Source organism: Lentinula edodes, assembly GCF_021015755.1.
Source record: "Lentinula edodes strain Le(Bin) 0899 ss11 chromosome Unknown C8R40scaffold_28, whole genome shotgun sequence".
NCBI classification, from domain to species: Eukaryota; Fungi; Basidiomycota; class Agaricomycetes; order Agaricales; family Omphalotaceae; genus Lentinula; species Lentinula edodes.
Genome location: NW_025764334.1, coordinates 458,861 through 478,052, shown reverse-complemented (window position 1 = coordinate 478,052; position 19,192 = coordinate 458,861). Strand labels below are relative to the sequence as shown.

Sequence of the window (19,192 nt, the reverse complement as noted above, 5' to 3'; positions counted from 1 at the left end):
ACGATGATACCCAATGACACTGTACGCGTATTTCATCATCATATCTACTAGTACCTGTATGATTAGTTTTTCTTTCATTGCCTCGCTGTTCTTCCATGCTCTGCATTCTTTCGGGCCGCATGCATTACTCTATCCGCTCCAGATACTCTGTACGTCGCTATGAAGTAATTTGCTTTCACATTTCCTAGTATCCATGGGCAACAATGATATACAGTGATTGCTTGATAGTTACACATCCCACTGTACAAGAACTAGTTCCTCCCGCCATACGTCCTTCTCCTCTTTCCCAACTGCATCGATCCGACAGTCGTTCTCGCATGAAAAAATCATACATGTCCCCCATTCCATTCCCTTCTCAGAACCTCCTTTGAGAGTTTTTTGAACAGCGGCTCGTCTCTCTTCGTCAGAAAGCTTCTTCGAATTGCTTTCAACGCCGCGAAGGATGTTGATTAAATTGGGCATCAACTGACATTCGAAAACACGATTTCCTTTGCATGACGGGCACGGCGAGAGGACGCTTGAGGATGGAGAATAAGTCCGTCTTTGTGGAAAAACAACTTTAAAGTCGGGTTTGGTCACTGGTAGTGGATCCGAACTAGGGGTGGGGAATAATGATTCAAATATTTTGTCGGATGAGAAGGGGAGTGGGGTTCCATTTAATTCATAGCTGGCGATACGCATCGAGTCAGCCACAATAAAGAGAAAGAAATTTTGAGATTCACCGAATACATTGCTCTCCTTCGTAACCAACACGTTTTATAAACCGTTCAAATACTTGATCTACTTCCAAAGAGTTTTCGTAAGGCTCAAAAGCCCATGAAATATCTTTCCCGCCTTCTTCTACGGCAAGTTCGGAGACTTGAGCGCCAAACGGAACTTTGGCTTTTGGTTTTGGGGGAAGGTATTCCGATGCCGTGGAGAGATAAAGCGGGGGCAGATATGCCGATGCGGCTGCCCAGGGAGATTCCGACAACGTTGCGTTGGTCATTGCTGTGAGGAGAGTTTGCTCCGATGTGGCTGATTCATTATCCGATTCTTCGTCTTCTGACAATTCTTTTTGGACCGTTTCGTTGGATAAATTGGCACCAGACGCCAAATCTCCAAAAATCTGAGCTCCCAAAGCAAATGGACTAGTGGTTTCCGTCGACGCTTTTAGCTGTCATCCAATGGTCAATGGCACGTGGCCTCGGAAAGATACTCAATGGAAACTTACAGAGAACGGATTCGTTTTTGAAGCTACTTTAGCCAATTCTCCTAGACGCTTGGTTTCCTCTTGCTCTTGTTTGCGAGCAAGCTTTGCTTGTAGCTTAGCAGCATATTTTTCATTGAACCGCAAGCCTCGCCAAGCGCGAACACTGAAACACATAACAGCTTACTAGGTGCATTTCACCCAATTGGCACATACCTGCCATCTTTTCGCTGACAGCCGGGGTTCGCGCAACCCCAGACGTATAGAGCGCGATCCATGGGACTGTTCTCAAATGGACACCACAGCTGGACCAAAAGCTCCATGGGGAATGAACAGATTTTGCATTGGGACGAAGATATAGGAGGCTCGTTGGTAGGAAGAAAAGCCTTCGGCAATACATAGAATGATAGTCAAAAGATCGATTTCGATGATACATGCGTAAGACAGCTCGTACAGGATGTCCACCTATTCGAGATACAGCTGCATCAGCAAGTTCATTGACTGATGTGATAAGTCCATCTGAGATGCCCAATAGCACGGACGTTTCCACCTCCGAACCGAGTTCCTCATCCGAGTCCGACCAATCATCTTCGTCTGGAGGTGGCATTTTTGAAGTAGCTATATATCATAATGATCAGATGTTGAGCGAAAATTAAAGAGCGAAAAAATCAGAAAAGCATGAATGGTATAATTTGATAAGTCTCGTCTTGTTCTTCAGAAAACATATAACATGCTTTCATCCGTTTCAGACTCGTCATCTAAAAAAATCATCACATAGAGTAAACAAAGAAGAGAGACTCACGCTTGGGCGTTGGTTAGAGGAGAACCAGCGCAAAAAAAAAGAATTTATAGCGATGATCAGATGATTACTAAGCAAACCTCGTGTCATGGCTTATAGTATTAGCACTGGCAGAGCAGATCTCATTAACTTACTTCTTCTCTCTTATCAAGTTCATGGCCTCGGCCGATAATAATCGTTCAGTGTCACCACTAGTCCAAAGGACGAAGCGTAGGGGAACTGCACTATCATGTGCTGAATGTAGAAGGTGGACTTGAAAGACCAAGTTATTCTCTCTTCTGGTTGCTAATTTTCATCCTGTACCTTTTCTTTGTAGATTGAAACTCAAGTCTGTGACCTGCTTCTTTTTCCTTGAAAGCATAGATCGGAGCTTACTTCCCGCTCTACAGATGTAGTCGCGTATTTCCCTGCGGGTAAGTGACCAACTGTCGTTCGTTACAGCCGTATTAATTCCTTCGCTACAGAAATTGCGTGAAGAAAGGTGTGTTCTAATATAACTGGGAGAGGTTGCGTCGGATTCAAACGGTGGACTTTGACTAGGTTGCGGTGCAATATGTCCGGATGGTGCGTAATTTCGTTCCTCGATACAGGATACAATACTTACATTTGCACTAATAGGATCCCTTACTACTGGAAAGGGCAATCGGTACGCATAGGCCACCGTACATGCGCTTCCGGTCTAAACTTTTTCAAGATTTGTTCTTGCAAATACCGAAGATCTTCATGACAAAATCAGCCAGCTTGCCACTCGCGTTCGCCAACTAGAAGATGCACTTGCTCATTCTCATAGTATAAGCTCCTCTCAACCACATCCATTACTCAGCGATGATCTTTTACAAATCAAACGACCACTTGAGCGAGAACGCGCGGATGGTGCACAGCCTAAAGAGAAAAAACCTGACACGAATGATACAATCGATGCAATGGGGTCCTTGTTCGTTTATCACCTTCATTTCTCGTATTCTTCTTATGGTCCTTGTAATCCAGATCGATATCTGAAAGGGGCCGTTCCACTTTCTTTGGGCAAACAGCCAACTCATGGGTGAGTGAATAAATCGGCTCATGCATCGCAGCTGAATTAATTTTGTTTCTATAGTATCTTCTACGAGTAAGCTTGGCTCGTTTCATTGGACTCTGGTCACTGATAAAGATTCCAGAATGAGCAAGGCTCCGACGAAGAAGAGAAATCCCCGGGCTCAGATCTCTCCATCCCTTCCGATGTTCCGTGGCTCTCTTACGCATTTCCATTGACTCCAACCTCGCTGAACAAAGATGCAGTACGGAACAATATCATTACTCTTCTACCCGATCCTTCCTCGGCTCAACGTTTATGTGAACTTTACTACCGACATGCGGCTTGGATGTAGGTCTTGTGTCAATATTCATCTTATATCGCATTTATACTCTTACCGAAAGGTATACGCCTGTCTCCAAAAACGAATTTTTTGAAATGGTTTATCGGCCTATCTACAATACTGAAACTGGGTTTCCAATCATTGGATCACACTATCTAGCAATCATGTACATGGTCCTCGCAATAGGCACCTTGCTCGATATCGACCGACCATCCCATTCACAAGAAGCAACACAATATTACGAGCTCGGCCGAGCGGCTCTGGCTGTAGATTCTGTGTTCGAAGAGCAGTCAATACCAGCTATTCAGGCCTTGGTATGTGGTCCCCTACATTCAGAAAAGGAGCTGTATTGATTTTTGATACAGCTTCTCATGTGTCATTACATGTTTCTCGATGATATCGAAGGCCCGAGGTGGGCGACGATGGGCATAGTCGTTAAGCTAGCTCAAAGTGTAAGCACGCAATTGATCAAAGATGAGTGCCGATACTCATGCAGATGTGTGATTAGGTTGGACTTCGTCAGTTAAAATCTCGATGTCACAGAATTCCATCTGATGATATCCCTTCAGATCGCGATAGTGGTAAATGGAATCTGAACTCTGATGAAACGCTTCGCCGAAGGTGCTTGCTCTGGGAGATATTTACATATGATTCGTGGCAGGTGCGGTGCTCCAGTCAACTGCCCGGTGTGATCTGACGATCTTCTGCAGAGCTTGACGTATGGTCGACCTCCGTCTTTCGCTCTAGCTCACATCGATACCGAAAAACCGTTTGGGAAAAGTAAAAATGTTCATGGGGAAGTAGAAATGTCTTGTAGGTTCTGAATCTATCTCATTTGTTCGGGGCGATCCTTATTTTGGATCTTTGTAGTTGCGGCATGGAAACACTTGTTTTGCTCAGAATGTTTGAGTGTTGTGATGGAACAAGCTTTTGGGGCACGCCCTCCGTCGTACAAGATCATACAGGACATGGACAAGAAAGTTCGTTCATACTACGTGCCCCCGAGTCTTCAAATTCCTGGCTTTGGGAAAACTCCAATAGGCCGGGAGCTCGAACAGCAGCCGTCAATCCAGCTGATTATGCAGCGTTATATTGCTTTTGCTATTCGAGAAATTAGTCCGTCCCTTTTTAAACACGTGCCCGATACTCCAAACTTTCTGACCATCTTTTTAGCGTTATTTTACCTTCATCGAGGCTTCTTTGCTCGCGCCTTGGAAGACAGCCCTATTGATCCTATGGGAAGCAAATATGCGCCCTCCGTACTAGCAGCATATACAAGCGCTTGCTCCTTCGTAAGCCTGATCGACAGTATGTTCAGGCAATACCCCGTATTAACGGAACGCATGTGGTTCTTATTCACGCATGTGTTCTCTTGTTCAGTGAGTTTCGAGATTTGTGGTCTAGTCTGAGACTGTAATGTTATGTAGATTGTCTTGGGATCTATTGCCTGTAAGGTTCAGATCGCCATCGCACCCTCTGCTCTCTCCCACTTGGACACTGCTCACAAACTCTTCTTGTCCACGACCGAAAATCCCCGGAGAGAAAAAGTTCTGGTAAGATGTTCCGGTATCATGGGTTTTAGTTTTCAAAATTGACGAGCCTTCGTACAGCCAATTCTTCATAGATTGAAAGAACGAGCACATGCAGTGTTGACTGGATCTGCTACTCCAGGGTCACCGCTATCTTCAGGCTCGCCGCCCGTCAAATCCGAAGAAGATGAACTGGCTGCATTGGGAGGCATGACACGATTAGTTCCCAGGAAGCCGTCCTCCGCACCATCAACCCCATCATATGCCGGTTCAAGCCCTAAATCGGATCCAGCATCTCCTTCTCCTATACAGAGTACTATTCCGGAGCAAAGTCCCTACCATTCTCCTGACCAAACAACTGCATGGCAGTATCCTCTCCCGAGCCATGAATATACAGAGCATTCGCAGTATCCGCACTATTCGCCAGAAGCTGACACCTCTATGCGCTACAACGAGCCTCAGTTACAGCATGGAATTTCTCCTATGAATGGCATGACAGATCCGTACTTTGGTGGTTATTCCAGTTCCCAATACTATCGACCTGACTTTGACAATGCTTTTCAAAATGGCCTTCGGAATGCTGGAGATTTCAATCTTCCCGTCGAGACTGGTGATTCATGGCATAATCTTGTGGCTTCACAATATAAACCAATTTGATATGTGATATCACTTCATCTATGCTACGACTAGTATTTCACCCTCTTTCTCATTCATTTAATGTATGTATCGTATTGCACATGTACAGTTGTATCATTATCATTACTGGTAAGTAAGTAATCATCTTTACGCGTTGGCCGAGGTGTAATTTATGTATTTGGTCGTAACTTGCATGAAATGTTCGCGGCAAAATTTGCGGCAGTTTGCTTTCTGTCTTGTTCTTGGTTCTTCATCTTCTCGCCTTTCCTTCGTCTCTCATTTAGTTTAGCATGCCAGTACCGGATGCGAGAACTCGGAGCAAGATTAGCTTAAACCCGTCGAAGGTCCTGTCAACATCGTATGTGATAGCCCATGAGTCAAGCAGCAACTAGTCCTCCGCTAATTCGTTCTGTAACAGAATCCCGAGCCGTCTTTTACCTAACTTATTGCTTTCGAATACATTATTTGTTGCGTCTTTACTCGCCGGGAAAGAATGGATTCTCGACTATGAAGTTGGTGTGTTCTGGGTAACAATGCGAGTACTTGCTTGCGGGGGGGTCGGTGTTTTAGCTTGGGAAGGTTTGACTGGACAACTGTCTCGCAAGAAGACTATCGAGGTGCGCACTTGAACTGCGTTTATTGCACAAGCTAATGCATGTCTAGTGGCCAGTTCTCGGGATTGCTTCTCTACTCCTGTTCGTGCAGCAAGGGTGTATGTTTATTACACTATCGCGATTTTCTCCCATCCGGTAGGTGCCATTTACTGTCTTGAGTCTTTGAAGTTACTTAAATGATGTGCAGAGCTATTATTTTCACTCAATTCTCAACGATCTGGGTAGATGCACTCGTGAACTTTGCTGATGTGCGGATGTCTCTCTCTCCTGCCGATCCATCTCATCATAATACCTCCTGCAGAGTCAAAAAATGAACGCCATCTTTTGTGCGCTGGTTCTTGGAGTTGTTTCGGACGCGGCTTTCTCTTCAACCGGCATTTGGTCTGTGCTTCCAGGATATATAGCTATCGTCGGACACGGTGTTACTTCCACCGTGTTAGACCACACATATGCCGTTCTTAGTCCAGGACTGGGACCGACTTTCACCATCGCTGCTACTAACCTTGGCGCGTCTCTATTTGCTTTACCATTCTACATCTTCCGGACAGTAATTGTGAGTCAAGAACGTAAATCTTTCCTTGCCTTCACTTATCAAATCTATAGCTTGGATTCCCCACAACACCAGTGCTTCCGCTCTTTTCTCTAGCACTCATTCCCTTCATGGCGTACTCTCTATTATTCCTATCGCCAACTACCGTGCGTTCGCTAAAAAATGCTGCTCCGAATTCACGTCACATTGCGATGTCTTTCCCATTTTCGTTCGGTTGTTCTGTCATATTGGGTTCCCTCGCTTTCTCTCAAATACCATCGTGGACAGATGTAACCATAGGTTTCGCGTTATATTTTGGTCTGTGTTGCAGCAAATTTTCTTCGAAGCGGTAAACTTAGCTAATTTCTGATAGGCATGTATCCCCAGAACGACGACAACACACCCGTCACGCCGCGCGCGCCTACCTCAAGGTTGATACGATCTTATCTAAAAACCATTCTGTCCAATCCAGAATCCAGGAAGATCTTCTATTTCTTGCTCTTGAATCTATGCTACATGTTGGTGCAGATGCTGTATGGTATCTGGACGAACAGCTTGGGCTTGATCTCCGATGGTATGCGTGCTCATCCTCGAATCTTTGAGTGTTGGTTTCTCATTTTGCATAGCTATCCATATGGCGTTTGACTGCATGGCCATCGGAGTAGGATTGTTTGCTTCAGTCATGGCTACATGGGAGCCGAACGAAACCTTCACTTATGGGTGAGTTTGTCATTTGTGCTAGATTCCCTATTTGACGTGTATATTCTTTTCAGTTATGGCCGCATCGAAACGTTGTCTGGCTTTGCAAATGGGATTTTCCTCGTACTTATCTCAATATTCATCGTCTTCGAAGCGGTCCAACGCATGTGAATACTTTTAATATTTCCTTTTCTCTCTGACCAGCTGAAGATCCTCTTAGACTTGACCCTCCGGAGATGGACACCAGTCAGCTACTGCTCGTCAGCTCTTTGGGTTTGGCAGTGAATCTTTTCGGCATGTTTGCTATGGGTGGCCACCACCATCATGTAAGCAAGTAACCCACTCGTTTCCTTTTTCTTTCTGATGAGCGATAGGGTGGTCATTCGCACTCTCATGGGCACTCTCATGGTAATGAGGGGCATGAACACTCCCATGCAACCACTCCCGTGCCAGTCTCCGCCGTGCATTCACATTCGCACTCCCATTCTCATGTCTCTCCTCCTTCGTCAGCTACAGATCACCACTCACATTCCCATTCGCATGACTATGCGTCAACTTCTCATGCTCTAGCACACCCTCATTCACACTCGGTCGATGATCACTCCCACTGTTCCGATGAACATGGTCCCTCACATGGTATAGAACACCATTCAAATAATCATTCTGAAGGCAACCATTCTCATTCGCACAGTCCACCAACCTCGGTTGTACCAGACAAGCAAATCAAACGCAACTTTCTTGGTCCTGCTTTACATTTGAATGACGATCTTATTCCTGATTCTCCGCTAACGCCGAGCTATAGTTTTACGCATGATGAACACTACGAGACTCACCATGCTACCGCTCATGCGCCAAATCTTCATGATCATTCACATGCTCCGTCGCATGAGGGGCATAGTCATAATATGCGGGGGGTATTTTTACATGTTATGGCAGTGAGTTCGAGCGCATATTTATGAACCAACCAGTGCTCAAAACCTCTATAGGATACACTGGGATCTGTAGGAGTGATCATTTCAACGCTTCTTATCCAATTTTACGGCTGGACGGGATTCGATCCTATCGCATCTTTGTTTATCGCAATTCTCATCGCAGCGAGTGTGATCCCGCTTGTGCTTGATACAGGAAAAGTCCTTGCGCTGGATATTGATGAGCGAGCTACGGATATACATAAAGCCCTCGCAGAGGTTCGTGTCTTGTACAATTTTTTATGAAAGTCATGCACACTTATCTTCATGTGTAGCTATCTACCATTGAAGGCCTTTCATCGTATTCTTACCCCCGCTTCTGGCCTAAAGATGCGAATAGCTTGATTGGGTCGATACACATTCAGCTTGCACCATCTGCAGCAACGTTTGACCCTCATGGACCCCATTCTGCAGTGAGGACGACGTATGCGAGGTTAGATCGGGTAATAGAAAAGGTGGACAGTATGTTGAGGAACAGAGTAGAAGGACTAGAGGAGTTGACGATACAAATTGAGGAGGGACAGTGTTGAAATGAGGAGTTGGGTTGTGGAGCGCTCGTCAGATGTACAATAGAATTGTGCTATCTTTTTGAAAGGAAGTTCAGTAAGTATATAACCAGATATAGTACTGTATACATTCGAATATGTAAAGATTCAGCGTGCGGCTGCTACGAAAATATAATTGAAGTTTGGTTGAAATTGCATATAAGCCCTACATGAGGATATGCATTTAGCCCAATATCAGCATAACTTCCTGCATAGGGATGAGCATTAAAATATTAAGCACTTAAGACCACAGTGTGGCCCTTGCGCAGGATCGTACATTAATGTAGCCTATGGCATACTAATCTGCAAAACCTGTTTTTTCGGCTATTTCTCTGAGAGCAGCTGAGAGCGCTTCCCAGCAGCCAAAGCACCTAGAGCAAGCTGAAATTTTTGCTCTCGGTGCTTTGGGTGCTGGAGAGTGCTCTCCAGCTAGTACCCTTGCTCTAGCGGACAGACAGGTTTTGCACATGCACAAAACTTGCTACACATGTTCGGGAAATGATTCTACATCCCAGTAGGGCTTTTTGAAGCTCTGAACATCAATGTCGCGTCGGGGAGAAGGGGGGGATTGAATACCGTAGGAAATTTGTGAATCGTCTCCTCTAAATCGTTAACAAAATAAATATTGAGATCCGTAGATCTACCACTCCGGGAAAGCGTGTCATCCTTGTGCAGGGGCCATGCTAATCTTCTCTGTATCGTTCCAATTTTTTCGTATGTCACCCCGAAGGGGACATTGATCAAATACTTAACAATCAGGGACAAGAACATCACAATGATTGTATATGGTGCACGGTTGACTTGGCGCTTGATTGTTTTGCAAGCGCTAATCCAAGTCCCATACGCTGGTCTTGACCATAGAAACAGCATATCTGCTCCAACAGGCATACATAATATGAGTGTGACTATCTCACAGATCTCTTCACTCTTCCCCCTTCAAAAATCATTATATCCAAGCTCAAACCTGTAGCTGCCTCCTGAGAATCCTTGAATACTTGAGATTGATTCACAATTTTAAACCGTACAAACTTGAATATGTTCATTTTAGGATACCTCCCCTTTCTAGTATATTCAATAAATCATCATTAATTGTACTTATTCGAATCTATTCATATGTGGGTGGGGAATCCTTTCAATCACAGATGGCTGCCACGAAAGGTCCTCTGTCTCCTTACCTACTGGCCACATACCCCTACAACAACACGTATTTCGCATCGGCGAAGTGGATTCAATAGTTGGTACATCAACTAGTGGTCAATGATCTTGAAAGTACAGGTCATACGTGGAATTCCGCCGGTAAGAGGGAATCGATACCAGCTAGTAAGATACAAGTGTCTCTTTTATAATGCGACCTTGTACATACTACACATCTTCAGGCTTCCATTACCTCCATACCGCCTGGATTCCCCTGATTAACTCGTGTCTGAGCACGACGACAAAGGAGTCTGCAAATGAATGCTGTAGATGAACACCAAGATAAAAGAAATGATTGATTACTTACCGCTCGAACAAATCTAACGGACCATCTAAATTTGAAGTACGCATGGTACGAGCATCATCACTCTCGTGCTCCATGCTCTCGTTATCTTCCGTGTCTAACGTTGATAGTAATGACAGAGGCTTCAAAGGGACCCAATTACTCAGCGGACTCGATCCACTCTCGTACGTCGCCTCTGCAAGGTAAAGAAGGAGGCCATCCGAGAAAATTTGGTGTTCTTTCATGGGAGGGGCAGTGAAGACATGCGGAGGAGATGCAGCATTAGCGGATCCAAAAAAGTCGATATCCATCTCACCTCCACCCGGGTCAATTGTGAGGGAGGAAGAGGGCATTGGCAAGGTGACGCTTACACTCCGTGTACTGCGTGCAGCAGGGACTACGACGCCAAGGAGTGTTGAGAGGGAAAGCGGAGCGGGATGGTACGGGACGGGGAGAAGAGTTGTGGGATATGGATATATGTAATTTGACGACGAAGTGGGCTGTGATGAAGCTACATTTAAGAGGGAGGAATTTGAGGAAACTTGAGGAGGTAGCGGAAGAGCAGAGAGTTCATCGAGGCGGGTGTCGCGCCACCAGAATCTGAGCAAGTAGAATTAAGTCAGCTCTGGGATCGTATGTAGCCTGGTATTGAGAATAGCTACCTCATTCCAGCTTCACACTCGCCGACCTCCTGGCCCTTCCACCTCAATACATCTAACACGTGCAAAACACCATTTTGCGTCCAATTCACATCAAGGATACAATCGAGGATCGTAGATGGGGGTAATGGAGAGGGAAAGAACCACGAGTCAGACTTATCAGAATTGGGGTCTATCGATGCGGACGAATCAGGGAAAAGAGAGATATGTTTCCCGTGTAAACGTGAACGAAGAGAGGTATTGTTTTCCTGATTACGAGAGTTCCGAGCATTCTTATTTCTTGGAACAGGATTTCGCCCAGGCCCATCACGAGTTATAGCAAGACACCGTTTACCGATTGGGACAGGCGAAAGAGCAACCCAAGATGTATGTAGATTGGGGGGAAGACCGTCAAAACCGTTGTTATCCAAGTACATGGTGCTTGCAGCTACATCGCTGTCAGACATCTCTAGTAGCTCAGCATACATGATCTTGTCTGCCCACTGTGCGTTGGAGGAGGAACGTTTCCGGCCCTTTTTCTTTTTCGGTTTGGCTTTAGATTTGGGCTTTGATTTCTGATTGGATTGTGTTTCTATTGTTGTAGTTGGCACTGCCGATGATAGTTGCGACGGCTCGCTCATCTCCGACGTAAACGACGCGATTCCACTATGAACAACTTTGAATCCATCTTGATTAATTTCTTCACTTCCGTTTCCTTCCTCTTCATCTTCTTCGTCATCATCGCCCAGTTTCAGCTCAGCAAACCGAGATAAATCAAATTTGAGAGCCCGTTTCTGATTAGGATGGCAGTCTGGATGAGCGAAGGCGCTGTGGATTCATTTTATTGAATCCGTACGCACGCGTTTTTGGTCTTCGAGAGCCTGTGAAGTAATAAGTAATATGTTATATGTCTGAGATTGCGAAGTTTACCTTTTCTCGCCTGGCAGCTTGAGAATGTTGAACGGAAGTAAGGGTGGAAGATGACGGGGGAAGTTTATACGCTGATCGTCGGGAGGAAGACATGCGGGAACACGTGGTACAAAGTGGGGGCATTCTGCCGAACGATCATGATCAGGCGAATTATTATGATTTCGGCCGCGGGTGTGAGTTCTTTCTTTCCAAGTACCATTGATAAGTTGACCCGCTTCTTGCGTACATACTCGAATTACACGCCTTCAATTTCGACTCAAGCTCCAAATCTTGACATATCTTATACCCAATTCCTTCTGCAGGACTTTCTAGTCCTTCCCGTCTTCCACAGGACTCCACCGGTAAGCCTCTCCGCAGTATCTCGTTTTGTACTTATGACCTTCAAATAATTCAAAAATGCAAAGTCCCGGCCACCACTTACAACATGCCTAGCGATTCGCTTACACTGGATGCTGGAATCATCCAGTAACATCCAGAGAGAATACTACAGCCTTTTCTAGATCTGGCTTCATGAGAATGTCGGCATCCGGGCTTACATAGGACGTTCTGTTACCCTTGGGCTTTAACCTAACCCCCGCAGCAATACCGGATTGCCTTAACGACCTGCTCAAATCCAAGTTCGGCAATTTGAAGCGAAAAAGCTGTGGAAAAAGATACAAAACCTCGCGATGTACATCATATCAAACCGTAGGGCCCATCTCCCGACAGGATTTCCCATCCAGGTGAGAGACAAAACCCTGAAATAAACCCAGGTCACCGCCTCATCGTGTCATTCCTTTGATCTTTCAATACTTTTCCTAAGTGAACAAATACTTACCGCGTACTTGTAGGGGCCGATCCACTCGCTGACACCTTCTCTTGTTCCCTTCCTTCCTTCCCACCGAACTAACAGAACCGCTCAAGCTCCATTCGATGCCTCCTAGTACTTCAAGAACATTCTCATTGGCATTCGAGCTCGAGATTGGCTTCAACGGACCCGACTCTAACAAAGCTGATTTTCGCAATGGAATTTCACGTCGCGATCTATCAACTCCGCCATCGAAGAATATTCAGAGAGCTGATTTAAATGCCAGCTTTTCTAATAACACCGGCAGCAACAGCACTAACTCTGGTAATCAGCCTCCCCGGTCTAACGGGAATGGCAATGGTCACAACGGTGATGTAGCCGGGACCAGCAAGGCAACGATAGTCGGGAGCATAGCTGGTGGTGTAATCGGTATCGCTCTTATGGTGGGCCTTCTGTGGTGGCTTTGGAGGAGTAAGAAGACTCGAAGGACCGCAGGTACTCGAAAGAACTGGCATAGTTCGAATACGCGGAATCCTAAAAGTTGGACCCGGATAGGATCGAAGGGATGGAAAGGGTTACAACGGCAAGGAAATCTCAGGCGTATATCGTATGCCCAGGATACGAGGAAAAGACCTCCGATCGACGGAGAGGATGATTATTCCGATTCTTCGCAGATGCTCCAGAGTACGCAATTTACGTTCCTGTCTGACAACCTCCACCTGAATTCTTCTCTCTAATAGCTTTGCCTACGCCTGCAACGCATCTCTCTCTTCCATCAAATGCGCACATACCGGGGCCCCAAATACACTACGGCCGTCGTCGAGAACACCAAGTCGCCGCAAATGTCGCGGGTTCTGCCAGTGAGGATCCGATACTTCCCCCGCGTTACTGGCAAATACACAACTCTCCATCTGCCGCATCACTTCATCGAGAGTTGTCTTCCAACAAGAGTGTTGGGCTGACACTGCCAGCTCTGGCACCTCCTCCAAGCAGCGCAGATCATGGACATAGTGTCCTCGATCTCCCTCCTGCTTCTTCCCCGCATTCTCCAGATCAACCGTCTTTTTCCCTTACACCATCTCATCCCTTCCCTCCCTCATTGACAACAACCCCGGCTTTCAATCCCTCATTTACAGAACAAACATCTCCTTTGTCGCCGGCATCTCTATCTATATCTGATTCTCACCCTTATAACGTCCCCCTGCACAACGACCAATTAACTCTGGATGTTGCGCGAGCAGATGATCCCGCAAAGCATCCCTTAGAGTCGGAGACAGGATCAGCTTCTGCTGGATACACACACTCAACCAGTCCAACCAGTAGTGTTAGTCATGAATCAGAATTAACGATCAGGCAACTTCGTCACCAAGTCGAAGTACTAGCGGAGGAGAATGCTCGACTGTCGCGGCAAAGTTATGTGCTGTTGACTCGTGGGATGGCTGGCGAGGTGGTCCAATCACCTCCTGCTTATGCTGGAGGCTTAGCAGATGAAAATTGAACTATGACTCTTAGGCCTTAGGGTCGGGGTTTGTCAATGAGGAAAAGGTTCTTCTAAGACAATGTTGACCTTTGGTGTATTCTCTTTTCTCTGAATATACCTTTGTCAGACCTCTGTATATGTACCATAGTATTTGTATCAAAAGTCTAAGAATGCTCGTATTTAGACGAACAAATTCTTGATTATGTACATATGTACTACGAAGTTCATGAGACTTTCACTGACCGTTTACGCGTACGGGTCAGTGAGGCCTCCTTCTCGTCTGCCGACAATCCTGGTGGTTCAACAACATCTAGTAGCTCGAAGAGTGTTCCAGGAGCATTCTATATATTGTGCAAGGCTGACAAGCAATTACCCGTTGCAACTATTGGGGCACTTTCAGGGCACGACATCGAGGCTCAAAGCTTAATGCTTAATATCCTCACTGCGCAGGCTGCATGATCTACCCTGTATACGGACAACGTCAACAATGAGACAATCGCAAGACTCAGGATGCGGAGGATACGGAGGATATGCGTGCTCATGTGTGTGTGGGTGTGGTGCATTTCGGACAGGTTGGCGGGGCAAGGATTGGACATCCTGGATGTTAGAGCTTTGAAGCTTCCAAGACGAGGAGGTTAGTATTGGAACAGGAGTGCGAGATGAACATCGTATGCTCGGGAAAAGAGCACTTCAGTCTAAATTAATGTAATTTGCTTTGGGGATTGAACATTGAAGCTTGACGATTAACATTGGTTTTCATGAAAGAAGTGGATCCATCACATATATTTAAATCATTATGATCATTAAACGATGAGAGCGCGGTGGCAGATCTATAAAGCTATTAGCTACAGGTATCGTTGAGTGTGTGTTCATCCATCCTCGACCCCAACATCATTCCCCCAAATCGTCATCCATTATTCATAAGGAGCATTAAAGCGAAATCATTGATAGAGAATCAAGCTTGCATCAAACATTAACCTCGAGACCTTTCTTCCCCGACTCTCTTAAATCAACGGCAACCAAATCCAGCGGATCTTGGGGCATCGATCGCGAACTTCCCTCTCTCACCATGATATTCATACTATCATCCTCATCGTCCGCAGGGCTTAGAGGTTCTGCAATAGAAGACGTATCTGACCTTGAGCTCGACTTGGATTCGTAGCTGTACATCGATTCTCTCGCTTGAAGGCTTGGAGCTGTAACTGAAGCTGAAGGAGCAACAGCAGTGACAGAGGAAATACTGGCCTGTCTGCTGAAGAAACCACCAATTTTTTTGGTGATCTGGGTTGGAGTTTGCATAGCAGCCGATGGAAGGGTAGGTGAGTCAACTGAAGCTGAGGCCGGGCTATGCAAATTGTTCAAGGTCGGCGTAGCCTTCGTATTCCATAATTTGAAGCCCCAGCCGGACTTAATCGATGATGCATCAGCTTCATTGTCTGCACTGGATGCGGGAGGATGAGGCAACTTTATCGATGCATTGTCAGACCCATTCAGCCGAGGCCCACTCCCAACGTTATTCTCTTCGATGAAAGTGCGTAACGCGGAAACGCACGTCTCGGAAGCCTCACGCGCTTCCACTGCTTCCGTCAATTCATGTCTGGTTTCTTCCAAGTCTGATTTGAGCGTAGAAATCTCCTTCCGAAGAGCCTGAATCTCCGCACTGTTATGCGAGGAAAACACGTCCATGGAAGGTGATATGCCACTCGAATGACCGGCAAAGAACCCGGACATCCTTCGATTCGACATTGGTGAAGGAGTTGAGTTGGAATTTTCGCCGGGAAAAGTGAGTACCTGAGTATTGTGCTCCGGAGAAAGGGCAAGTCCAAAATTGAGGTTAGTGAGAGCTTGGAGACCCGAGTCTGATACAGAAGATATTCGTCTGTGTGCATTGGCAGGTCTGACGTTGAACGAGCCGGTGAGCGGAGTGAACGAGGTGCGTTTTGAGGGAGGACTCAAACTCAGGCTATTCAGATTGGCACGAGATAAATCCAGAGGAGTGATTTGTACGCTCTGCCGACGATTCTCCGTCTGTAAGCGCATGAGGCCACGTCTATATAAGTGGGTCAGGGTCTGGACTAGGCGAGTAAGAGATATCCATTTACCTGCTTTCCTCGACCTTGGTCCTTAACATAGAGATGGCTTCCTCGTCGTCCTTGTTCTTCTGCCGAACCTCCATGAGCTCCTCTTCCATATGCGTAGCCTTATCTGTCATATGTTGCAAAGCATCTTCCAACTCTGCCTCGCGTGAGTGAGCAGAAGAGAGAAGGGAGACTAGGTCATCCTTTTCTTTGCTTAAATCGGAGAGAGAACGTCGGAGCTGAGATATAATATGTGCCAAAACATCAGGGTCGAGCGAGTCCCGCAAATGGGCAATAACAGGAGCGCTGTTCGCGTGCACAGTCGCATTATGTGCTGGCGTAGGTGGCAGAGACTCCATATCAAGTTGGCGTTCGAGTTCGAGGCTGAGGTCGATAGAGAACGGTCTCTTGTGGGAGGCAGAGACAGGTCGTATTGGTGCAAAAGATGTGCTGCTATCCGCACTAGGTGGAACCTCGAACTGTAACGACGGTTGTGGGCTGGTTAAAGTGTCCATGGTGGTTTAAGTTAATAACATGAAATTTTACCCACGTGCTCTACTAAATTCAACTGTTCACTAAAAATTGCAAGAGGCCACTGGCAACCCACGGGCGCAACCGTTTTGAATTAATCGTATATGATACATATGAAAAGCCTGGGAGGCTGTAGCAGCCTGTACCCTGTTAAAACTACATACATGAGTACAGCGACAAAGTACTGACTTCACTCGAAAAGGAGATATTCAGTAGTACTATAGAGTACTATTCACTAGTATTCAGTACTGGTAACTGTATACGATTGCTAAATACTGGGTTCCCTCTTACCATGTGTCTAGATCTTTGTATCCATTTTTGACGGTTTCTGGTGACGAGGCGAGAAAAAGTCAACGATCATTCCCAAACCGCAGCTTGAATTTGATCGCGTCTTTACAGTAAGCAACTGTTCGTGTCCGGTCCACCTGTATTGCCTGCCATTTCCCTGCAAGTGGCTGTCAACGATTTACCGTGGTAGGACGGTGTAGAGCCAGGCTGCCAGTGGTCAAAGTCTTGTCAAGCTTAGGGATAGGGACAGCTAGAAGAATGTTGAATGGAAAGCCGAGGACTCGAACATCAGATTCTGACGCAAATCTCTTTCCTCGCCGTTAAGCGTATGTAAAAGCAGGCATTCCAGAAAGTCGTCTTTAGAACAGTATCTATACCGTCGATTCTCCGTCATATGATTTTCGTCAATCTAATATCACTATCATGAAATCCACAGCCAGCCTCCAGCCGTAATCAGCCAGAGAAATCCGCAGCTCACCGTTCATACTTCGATGCACCGTCGTTCCTGTGTCTGCCAAACACATCCCATACCTTTCAGTGTCTGGAGACAATGTGATCTCTCCTGTGTTTCTCGCGCAACGCTGGGGTTGGCATTCCTGACCAATCCAGTATAGTTCGACCGCCGATATCTAAGCAGACAAGTCATCAGGTTGAAATCAGGCCTTGCTGGCATGGAACATCGATGCAGGGTGGCTTATTGTGATTGAGGCATGAGGTACTAAGTGCGAGGGAAAGAAACACGAAAGCCATCGCTATCTACCATGAGCTCGCGAAGCTTCACGAAGATTGACTACAAGAATCTGAACTTGGATAACCTAAATTGAGCTAGATTGTCAGAGTTTTAGAGAATGTTAAGGCCTCAAGTTTCAAGACATGAGTACCTTAGAGTACCTTTGACACCTCACACACGCATCTTGACAGTGTAAACGTGTAATGCATTTCCTCGGGGGTGGCTCGGCGAGACCCTGCATGACGAGCGGCTAGCCCGAAGGTACTAACGCGCCAAAAAAAAGTACCTTCAACGCATCAGGTTCTTCGACCCTCACACCCTATAAATCCATGCTGACCTTCATACAGCGTTGATCCCGCCTTACGCTTTCTCGCCGCATCTCCACATAACGATCGGTCCTCGAAGTCAAACGAAACAAGAATCATATGCCAGCATATGCCATTCATCATTGTGTGTGCACGATTTCAGCTCAGATGCCAATTATTGATCAAAAGCGATAGAATAGGATAGAATCATCGTCGAAAATTGTTGTAAAGATCGAAAAGGAGAAAGAGAAAATGTAGAGTTAGTCGCTGTTAGCTCAAAGTTGGTTGTTTGAAATGATCAGGCCGGAATACCTGTTTTATGATCAACGCTTATTTGACACCCAATACTGCGACTCTGGAAATCTTTCTACAGCTTTCTACTCTCCCCTGGGACTGTAAAGCTTCTTTGACTTGATCCACTGATGCTCGATGCTCAGCGCTGCAGCGCTCAGAAGCACAGGCGGGCCATTAAGTATGTATCTTTGACGGAAATGCTCCAGTAGCGAGTCTGAGTTAACTTGTGCTTGCTACTCTAGGGGAATCTGGGTTCAAGCGCTTAGCGCTTACCGGTACCGGTCACATCATCCAGAAAGTTGAAGTTGATATTTGGTTGAAATTGGTTCGGAATGCTCATTACCCATATGCGGCAAAAGAGTTTCCTAAAGTTGACATTTCAAATTCGACCCTGAAACATCGGAACGCTTGTGACGGCCTTGGCGATCGGGACACGATATAAGACGCTTTGACCTCCTCCCACCCTTTGAGCTTTTTCAACTTGCAGTATCCCAGTCGTTCGTTGGGAGGCTATCAAACAGAGTTTTAGTCTTCTATCAATACGGTATCTCTTCGGTATCGGTCTCCGGATGCGACGCTAGTTCAGGCCCGAAAGCCAAGGATTCGGACGTACGACCTCCTAAATTTGTTTTCTTCTGAAAGTTATGTACTTTATTCAGGCTCTTAATATCATAGACCTTTCGATCCGAAAATACCGACTCAACAATGCTAGTCAGTGCTGTATACTCCGTTGAAAACCGCTTTCAGCTTTAGAAGGCAGCTCAGTTTGTCGAACTTTGTTCTATCCATCA

At 46.0% G+C, this 19,192-nt stretch overlaps 7 protein-coding genes across 7 annotated transcripts; 3 read left to right on the top strand and 4 right to left on the bottom strand.

Moving 5' to 3' along the window:
• Positions 1-228: 228 nt before the first annotated feature.
• Positions 229-1,796, bottom strand: C8R40DRAFT_1050912 (programmed cell death protein 2; the record flags this gene model as incomplete). The annotated part of the gene is made up of 5 exons (XM_046224673.1): positions 229-667; positions 723-1,149; positions 1,210-1,355; positions 1,406-1,575; positions 1,644-1,796. The coding sequence occupies 5 exons, from the start codon at positions 1,794-1,796 to the stop codon at positions 229-231; spliced, it is 1,335 nt and encodes a 444-aa protein (XP_046084124.1).
• A 280-nt stretch (positions 1,797-2,076) lies between these two features.
• C8R40DRAFT_1150590 (fungal-specific transcription factor domain-containing protein) lies at positions 2,077-5,698 on the top strand. Its single transcript, XM_046229546.1, has 19 exons — positions 2,077-2,235; positions 2,305-2,316; positions 2,378-2,401; positions 2,453-2,469; positions 2,529-2,552; positions 2,607-2,634; positions 2,683-2,922; positions 2,976-3,030; positions 3,085-3,096; positions 3,146-3,351; positions 3,405-3,657; positions 3,709-3,795; positions 3,852-3,861; positions 3,913-4,004; positions 4,054-4,156; positions 4,214-4,459; positions 4,517-4,722; positions 4,771-4,896; positions 4,954-5,698. The coding sequence occupies exons 1-19, from the start codon at positions 2,144-2,146 to the stop codon at positions 5,527-5,529; spliced, it is 2,409 nt and encodes an 802-aa protein (XP_046084123.1). The 5' UTR covers positions 2,077-2,143; the 3' UTR covers positions 5,530-5,698.
• A 100-nt stretch (positions 5,699-5,798) lies between these two features.
• Positions 5,799-8,848, top strand: C8R40DRAFT_1173095 (cation efflux family-domain-containing protein; the record flags this gene model as incomplete). Its single annotated transcript, XM_046231959.1, has 13 exons — positions 5,799-5,866; positions 5,927-6,125; positions 6,172-6,257; positions 6,310-6,370; positions 6,424-6,675; positions 6,726-6,969; positions 7,025-7,225; positions 7,278-7,371; positions 7,425-7,517; positions 7,571-7,676; positions 7,725-8,285; positions 8,337-8,537; positions 8,594-8,848. The coding sequence occupies 13 exons, from the start codon at positions 5,799-5,801 to the stop codon at positions 8,846-8,848; spliced, it is 2,421 nt and encodes an 806-aa protein (XP_046084122.1).
• Positions 8,849-9,367: 519 nt separating this feature from the next.
• C8R40DRAFT_1051166 (uncharacterized protein) lies at positions 9,368-9,634 on the bottom strand (the record flags this gene model as incomplete). The annotated part of the gene is made up of 1 exon (XM_046224689.1): positions 9,368-9,634. The coding sequence occupies one exon, from the start codon at positions 9,632-9,634 to the stop codon at positions 9,368-9,370; it is 267 nt and encodes an 88-aa protein (XP_046084121.1).
• A 339-nt stretch (positions 9,635-9,973) lies between these two features.
• On the bottom strand, positions 9,974-12,014 carry C8R40DRAFT_1115277 (uncharacterized protein). Its single transcript, XM_046228556.1, has 5 exons — positions 11,909-12,014; positions 11,839-11,859; positions 11,003-11,772; positions 10,365-10,940; positions 9,974-10,308 (listed from the first exon to the last, which is right to left on the bottom strand). Exons 1-5 carry the CDS (start codon positions 11,999-12,001, stop codon positions 10,236-10,238), a joined length of 1,533 nt encoding a protein of 510 aa, XP_046084120.1. The 5' UTR covers positions 12,002-12,014; the 3' UTR covers positions 9,974-10,235.
• Positions 12,015-12,820: 806 nt separating this feature from the next.
• Positions 12,821-14,193, top strand: C8R40DRAFT_1071352 (uncharacterized protein; the record flags this gene model as incomplete). Its single annotated transcript, XM_046226323.1, has 2 exons — positions 12,821-13,379; positions 13,436-14,193. 2 exons carry the CDS (start codon positions 12,821-12,823, stop codon positions 14,191-14,193), a joined length of 1,317 nt encoding a protein of 438 aa, XP_046084119.1.
• A 746-nt stretch (positions 14,194-14,939) lies between these two features.
• Positions 14,940-16,812, bottom strand: C8R40DRAFT_1150580 (uncharacterized protein). The gene is made up of 2 exons (XM_046229545.1): positions 16,278-16,812; positions 14,940-16,225 (listed from the first exon to the last, which is right to left on the bottom strand). Exons 1-2 carry the CDS (start codon positions 16,766-16,768, stop codon positions 15,142-15,144), a joined length of 1,575 nt encoding a protein of 524 aa, XP_046084118.1. The 5' UTR covers positions 16,769-16,812; the 3' UTR covers positions 14,940-15,141.
• Between the last annotated feature and the right edge of the window lie 2,380 nt (positions 16,813-19,192).

What these genes read in the sequence shown, in the direction of transcription:
- C8R40DRAFT_1115277 (XM_046228556.1), bottom strand. Translation starts at nt 12,001, where the DNA reads ATGTCTTCCTCCCGACGATCAGCGTATAAACTTCCCCCGTCATCTTCC. An exon ending in GAGTGTGAAGCTGGAATGAG is followed by an intron (nt 10,941 to 11,002) that starts GTAGCTATTCTC and finishes CTACTTGCTCAG; the next exon opens with ATTCTGGTGGCGCGACACCC. An exon ending in CCGTTAGATTTGTTCGAGCG is followed by an intron (nt 10,309 to 10,364) that starts GTAAGTAATCAA and finishes ATTCATTTGCAG; the next exon opens with ACTCCTTTGTCGTCGTGCTC.
- C8R40DRAFT_1150590 (XM_046229546.1), top strand. Translation starts at nt 2,144, where the DNA reads ATGGCCTCGGCCGATAATAATCGTTCAGTGTCACCACTAGTCCAAAGG. An exon ending in TTACATATGATTCGTGGCAG is followed by an intron (nt 4,005 to 4,053) that starts GTGCGGTGCTCC and finishes GATCTTCTGCAG; the next exon opens with AGCTTGACGTATGGTCGACC. An exon ending in CGCATGTGTTCTCTTGTTCA is followed by an intron (nt 4,723 to 4,770) that starts GTGAGTTTCGAG and finishes AATGTTATGTAG; the next exon opens with ATTGTCTTGGGATCTATTGC.
- C8R40DRAFT_1150580 (XM_046229545.1), bottom strand. Translation starts at nt 16,768, where the DNA reads ATGGACACTTTAACCAGCCCACAACCGTCGTTACAGTTCGAGGTTCCA. An exon ending in ACCAAGGTCGAGGAAAGCAG is followed by an intron (nt 16,226 to 16,277) that starts GTAAATGGATAT and finishes CCACTTATATAG; the next exon opens with ACGTGGCCTCATGCGCTTAC.